Raw genomic sequence first — 6,934 nt, 5'->3', positions numbered from 1 at the left:
TTAACATGTGAGCTGTTACACCTCAGTTCATACAAAACCCCAACAGCAGTATCAACCCTCCACACAGCCCGACAAAAAGAAAAGGCAAAAAACATGGCCTTTTTCTCTTCTTTTATTCTTTATAAGAAGACAAGTAATCATAACACAACACTACAATGACAGGTTACAGTACCAGCCCAGCATCATTGTGTATTCACATTTACAGGAAAGCATTCTTTGCATTCTATTGATTTTGTAATAAAACCACCACAAAATTACTTCTCAGTACAGAGTTATGGCTTTTAAAAAAAAGAAATAGCAACATTTATATATTTTATGATCTGAGTATCCATACAGTAATAATGAAGTCCATATTAAAATGTATATAACATGCGAGTAAAGCAGCCCTGTTAAAGTGAAGTACTATCAACTGTCAGTACTTCAGGCATCTGAGAAATAAGCAAGACAGATTGTTTATTGACATTTTCCGAAAAAGGCAAAACAAGAATTTTTTATTAAAGTGTTGAATCATTTGATTCATTAGGTAGTTTTTAAAGCTGGACATATCTCAGCCCTCCCACCTTAATTCACAGCTTGATACATTTAATTGAAGCCATTGTTATGTCACATGTTGCCACAGATTGTGATCAGAAGTTGTTTGTGGAAGCGTTGGGTGACACAGTGGTTGAGCCGGAGTTCCCATCTTGACTGTAATTAAAACAAGACAAGCTAAATAACTAAATACAATTATTCAGAAGGCAATAATACCCAGTGGCTAAATGTTGTATTGTGATCAGGGTTGACATGATACCCGAGTGGGGAAATATACAGCGTTATATGATGCAAGTTACGTTTTTATTACCATTATCCTGGGCCCTATTTTGTTTCTTTTCAGGTTTATTTTTGTATTGAAATATCAGTTAAGACACTTTGCCATGGCATGGGGCGGAGAAAATAATGGCTTCATCGGTTTGTATTTGTTTTCAGGGACAGAGGGAGACAATAGACACATTCCCATGTCAATAAAGACAGAAAAAAGGTAACAATGCCTCTCACTCACAAACATTTGTCAATTTCTCTGTTGACATGTAAAGCTAAACAAGGATTAGAAAGCTGTCAATAGTGAGCTGAAGAATCATTCAGGGAGTTGAAGATCTTCTGTTTCCAAAAAAAAAAAACATTTGTAGATTTTTGTATAAAATATATTATACATTTAAGGAAGAAAAACAAAAGAAAATACATCTCCATAAACATTACCATACACTGTAAACTGACACTTGACTGTAGCATAATTGTTCGTCCATTAAATGTCAGAAACTAGTCTAATGGATTTCTACCAATCTAGAGTCCAAAATTCAGAGATATCAGTTTACAATGGAAAAAAGTACTATTTTGTTTATACTTTAGATATTCTAATTGTTTTTTTTGCAGTCATTAATTAAAATAATCCTATCCTTACCTTTGCAGATTGCTGATCAGTATGTTGACCCAGTTCGCCGCTGGGTTCACACAAACTTTAGAGCCGTTCCTTCTGGTGACTCTGCGGAGAGGAGGAGGAGTTGGACTTTTATTATTAACAGGAGAGAAAATTAGAGTTTACTAGTTGGTATTTGGATGTTGCTCCCATTTGGTGAAGCAGAATGCAGATGCAGAAGTCTCAGTTAAACAAAAGTGGTAAATGCAGTACCTTTCCTGAAATGGTGCGGTGCTGTAGATGTTTATTTTGAAGTTGCACGCTTTAGTTTTTTATCCTCTCCAAAGGTTGTGTTTTTTATGTTGCAATACAAATACTTACTTAAATGACTGTATGCTTGTATGCTTGCTTTTAGTAGACAAAATTTAGACTTATTGTGAGAGTGTTTACATTGTTATTACTGCCTCTTAAAAAACAGCTTATTCGATTTTTCCAACACTGCTGTTTGGCTTCTATAACAGTATTTGTGTGATGTAAAAAAAATTGAACTCTGGACTCTTTTTTTCATAATCAATCATAAATATAAAATATATTTGCACCTGTTTTACCATAAATAAGGTTCCGCAGTTTTTGAAATTTATCTTGACTACTCACATGATTTCAGTCCGTCGGCAGAGTCCTGAAATGGGAATCACCTCGATTCTCTTGATGACTCGGACAGGCATGGGAGAAGAGATGGTCCGGATGCACATACAGCGCTCCCTCGGAAAAGCTGGGAGATGGAACACAAGTTTTACCCCTGAGAAACCTCTGAAAATCTGAATGAAATGTGAATACTGCTTCATTTGTGTCAATAGAGACACTTTTTTTAACTTTTGGTTTTACGGTTGAAACAAAAATGATGTTAAGGGTCACTGTCATGTTTTTTGACACAAAAGCTCAAACTCAAGGAACTTCTTGTTGGTAGATCTTTCTAGAGCTTTGAACAGCATCTTACTTTCTTCCTGAGCGGACAAAGTTTGCTCAGGTTCACTTTTCATTTGATAAAAGGAATTACTCAAATTTCTTTGGCTGAGAAAAAAACCCAAGGTGAAGTTGAAAGCTCCGGGAAAAGCAAAGAGTAAGGTTCAAAGTAACTGAACCGTGAGTTATGATTTTTGTCAATTGACTGTTTCCAGTGTCAGGAGTGTACTCTAACACATAACAGATTGTAACACTGTTAACTTGACTAATAACTGAGAATAGTGGAAAGTAGGAAATGTGGTCAAAGAAAACAAGATAATAATTACACTCTAAATGAAAAGGAACAATAAATAAAAAATTGAAAATAAATAAAACAATGAAACCATCCTCGTTGAAACATAATTATTGTGTTTTTCTCAAATTGCCTGCCTATTGCAAATCATCAAAATGAAATTGGTGTTATAGCATGATAGTCTTAAATTACAGCAACATAAAGTTATTAAAAATGTACAGCTTCAATATAGGTCAACTATCATTAGATGCAGATGGCAGCTTAGTGTTTGGCTAAATTAGGATCCACAAATTACAAAATAAAGTAAGAGGAAGCATTCCAACATACTGGATTACACAGTTAAGAACACTAAAAAATAAAAATAAATGTGTTACCTTGCAGAGAGGCGATGCAGCAGCAGAGCGTCAGAGCGGACAGGAGGAGCGTGGCTTTAGTCATCATCTTGGCGGTTCTTTGATCTTTCAGGACCGATGAGGATGTGAGAGTAGTGTGAAAGTGATGTGAGAGTGGTGTGAGAGTGCTCTGTGGGTCAATGTGCTGGAGTCTGGCTTTATACAGTAGCAAACAAGGAAGCATGCCACACCTTTCCTGTCTTGACACATACAATGTAAAAATGGTGGCATCTTAATTTTTTAGGGGGGTTTCTTTCTGAGGGTCTTTATTTGTACTGATCTATCAAGCAAACTAAATCCACATTGACACCATGGAATAATTGTATTGCATTGACTTTGATTTGTACGGAGCCCCTAAAGGGACATGAAAAAAAAAACAGAGAAAAAAAAAAGTCAGGATAATGGGTTAGTATCTCGTGCGCACGAGATACTTTCTCTTGCGCACGACTTAGTATCTCGTGCGCACGAGATACTAACCCGTTATCCTGACTTTTTTGGGGGGAGAAAATTACCGGTGCGCCAAGGAGGAAGTGAAGCGCACAGGACACAACCATTTCATTGCAGACTGTTATGTTTACGTGGGGAAATGACAGTGCATTATTTGAGATATATTTCGTACTCAGACTTCACTTTAAGGACATTTCGGCCAGGGGTGTGTGGTCACTCCAGGAGGCAGCGGGACGTGTAACTCAGAGAAGAGCAGCACCAGCTCTCAAAGAGCTTTTACTCACCGCCTTCTGTGTTTACCTTCATTGAACAGCTATAAAGAGTGACCACATGCCGTTTTAACCACACACACCTCAACACACACACCGAACTGCCCGATTACTCCCTCTTTTATTAGTTTTATGAAGGAGATCGCCGGTCATCAGGACGCATGATGGGCGGACTGGGACTAAAAATCAGCCCGGGAATCTCACCCTGCCCAGCCGACGTAAACTGTCAACGGGGGGGGGGGGGCAGTCCGCCACTGGCTCTGTGTGTGTGTTCTGAGTGTTTGTTTCCCTATAAAAAAGCTGCGGGGGAAGCAGGTATTCTGCGATTCACGGACATTAATTCATAGATCAAAGCAGACTGGTTTACAAACTCTCCTGTTTTGCCAATCCTGTGCTTAAACCAATAGCTCTACACCCCTGGCCGAAATGTCCATAAAATTAAGTCTGACTTCAAAATATAGTCTATCTCAAATAATGTATGCTCTGTCATTTCCCCACGTAAACATAACAGTCTGCAATGAAATGGTTGTCTAATGTGTGTTCCACTTCCTCCTTGGTGCATCGGTAACTTTCTCAAAAAAAATAAAGTCAGGAAAACGGATTTGTTTCTCGTGCGCACGAGAAACGAATCCGTTTTCCTGACTTTATTTTTTTTCTCTCTCCATTTTTTTTTTTTTCCATGTCTCTTTAGGGGCTCCGTAGATTTGCAACAGATGACGGGTGAATATGAAATGAATTGATTCTGAATTTTACTTTCAGATGTTCATTTAAAGTCAGGCTGCATTCAAAAATACATATTTCCCTCTGGACAATTTGGGCCAAAGCAGACTGATAGAATGTGTTTATGCACCAGTTTGTGATAACCCGGAATCAGGAACAGAGAATACTTGCTACTTGATACTGGAGAGTACCAAGAACCAACTCAAACAGAGCTGTACTTCTGTATTTTACCACAGACTGATAACCACATTCCTTTTTCTGGTAAGTAACTAATCAAAGTGGACTTTTATCACAAAATTAGACTTTAGTTCCCGTTTATGAAAATAAGATAGTATATAGATAGAAGTATATATATAGAAGTATATTCTAATATCAAATTTGAACAAGAGAATGTAATTCCTGAAGAAATTGCTGGTGGGAATGCTTTATGCTGAAAAGCTGTCGCTAAACTGCTATTCTGAAATGTAATGTGTAAGAAGAAAGTGAAGAATTTAGATTGAAATGATACATGAACACTGGGGGCTTGAATGTTTGATGAGAGAAGAAAAGAAAGTAAAAAGGCTGGGAAAAGCAGCAGAATATTTGAACTGCAAACTTTTGAACTAACTTGATGGCGAATGATCTGTTGCCATGCCAACGGTATTTGATGACATCCCATAATACGCTTAGATGCGCTGATGGCTGTATTGTTACCGAAGTTTTGAGCCGTTTGGAGTATTTTCACTGAAGTTATGAGAAAACCGTGTTTCATGGTGAGCATTGTGTTGCCATGGCAACGGCAATTGAAGAAATCTCAAAACTGTCCCATAGATGTCTTCACGGCTGGACTGTTAGCACACATGTGAAGTTTGAGCACTTTTTGAACATTTTCATAGGAGTTATAGCGACATCGTCTTTTATGGCGAGCAGGGGCGCCGAAAGCAGGGGGGCCAAGGGGCCATTGGCCCCCCCACTTTTATGGATCAATTCAAAAATATACGTGTATTTGTGTAAAAAAATATTTTTCCGGGGTTCGAGTTTTGTTTGATTTTAAATAAGCAAAGTCTTGGCTTTCAGAATATGAAACTTTTATTTCCAAAAACAAACGATAAATACAGTTTTGAAGCTTGTAAAGGGAAGAAGACAGGCACCTCGCTCTCACTCGGCTCCCCCTCAGCGCAGCAGCAGCAGCAGCTCCCCTCCCCCTCCCTCTCACTGAAATTATTAATGTAAACCGTATAGTAATCTAGATAACACGGCAGGGTCCGTGACAGTTTCATCTGATTTCAAATAAACAAAGTCTTGGCTTTCAGAATATTAAACTTGTTTCGGCAAATCCAGATGATAAATACAACTTTGAAAGCTTGTAACGGCATAATTACAAGAGGAGAACGGAGTAATTTAACGTCACAGGGCATAACAACAGCCGGTGTTTCTCGTCTGTGTGTTTAACACAGACACACTTGCGAGTTTACCCCAGACAAGTAGTCCATACGAAAATATTTTCCCTCCATAGCTACTCTGGTCATTTGCCCCGCTAATAATCAATCAGATCGATGGATTCCAGAGAAGAGGAAACTTTGAACGTCTTTTTCTCAAAATTATGACTCGGTGGCAATCATTATATAATGTGACATTTTGCTTAATATTTGGAGTACAACAACAATCCTGATATTAGAAAGCTAGGAATCTCCTCTTTCCAACAGTGTATACAACTCAAAATGTGTCTTTGGGTCAATGCGAGCAGTTCAAATATTGCACTAGGTAAAATAAAGCAGGCAAACATAACAGGAAGAATATGTACATTTTAATCCAATCAAAGAAGACTTTGTCACACCATTCAAATGTATCAAGTAGCCTACATTACAACCAATAAAAAAGCTGAGATTTGTTTATTTGTTACGTTGTTCTGTGTGTGGCAGCCGTTAACCTAGAAAGATAAACTTAGCTCGCAAACATGTCAGAAGAACCAGCGCATAAGAAAATGAAATACAGTCAAACTAAACTTAAATTCAACCACTTCAATGTCACATCCCTGACATCCACCACAACTCCGGAGCCTGGACCTTCAACTATAGAACCAGCGCAGCCAGATAAACCCAAAAGCAGCAGCTCTGTGGCCGCAGAGACTGTCAAAACCGCAGGCCTCGTTGAACCGAAACAGGCTGGTTCCGACTGCGTGGAGGCTTGTTGTCGCGACATCGAGACGGGTAAAGCTGCACAGCTAATTGTTGATAAAAAGGAGACCGCTAGATCGTTTGGACAAAGAGAAAGGTACTTTAATGCAGAATGGTACAAAAACCGAGAGTGGCTAATTCTTTGTAAAACCACTAAACGGGCCTTCTGTGAAATTTGCAGATTTGCTGCTGTCAAACGGCTGGTAACTTTCTCAAAATGTGGAGATGACAGTTTTGTAAATACCGGATGTAATAACTGGAAAAAGTGCCCAAGCCTCCTGGACAGCCACGAAAAGTCCAAT

The 6,934-nt window shown here is 38.6% G+C and overlaps 1 protein-coding gene across 2 annotated transcripts; it reads right to left on the bottom strand.

Moving 5' to 3' along the window:
- Positions 1–550: 550 nt before the first annotated feature.
- LOC307044086 (interleukin-8-like) lies at positions 551–3,162 on the bottom strand. 2 transcript variants are annotated; one of them, XM_079689128.1, is made up of 4 exons: positions 3,023–3,156; positions 2,048–2,165; positions 1,439–1,519; positions 551–687 (listed from the first exon to the last, which is right to left on the bottom strand). In XM_079689128.1, exons 1-4 carry the CDS (start codon positions 3,087–3,089, stop codon positions 627–629), a joined length of 327 nt encoding a protein of 108 aa, XP_079545254.1. In that variant the 5' UTR covers positions 3,090–3,156; the 3' UTR covers positions 551–626. The 2 variants fall into 2 exon arrangements, 1 of the variants encoding a protein (XP_079545254.1); XR_013809517.1 differs by lacking the exon at positions 551–687 and adding an exon at positions 1,010–1,137 and having other exon boundaries at positions 3,023–3,162.
- Positions 3,163–6,934: the final 3,772 nt, after the last annotated feature.

The sequence above is a fragment of the Notothenia rossii genome (assembly GCF_949606895.1).
Source record: "Notothenia rossii genome assembly, chromosome: 6".
NCBI classification, from domain to species: domain Eukaryota; kingdom Metazoa; phylum Chordata; class Actinopteri; order Perciformes; family Nototheniidae; genus Notothenia; species Notothenia rossii.
This window is presented reverse-complemented; position numbering and strand designations above follow the sequence as displayed.

What these genes read in the sequence shown, in the direction of transcription:
- LOC307044086 (XM_079689128.1), bottom strand. Translation starts at nt 3,089, where the DNA reads ATGATGACTAAAGCCACGCTCCTCCTGTCCGCTCTGACGCTCTGCTGC. An exon ending in CTGCATCGCCTCTCTGCAAG is followed by an intron (nt 2,166 to 3,022) that starts GTAACACATTTA and finishes TCCATCTCCCAG; the next exon opens with CTTTTCCGAGGGAGCGCTGT. An exon ending in CTGATCAGCAATCTGCAAAG is followed by an intron (nt 688 to 1,438) that starts GTAAGGATAGGA and finishes TTTTAATTACAG; the next exon opens with TCAAGATGGGAACTCCGGCT.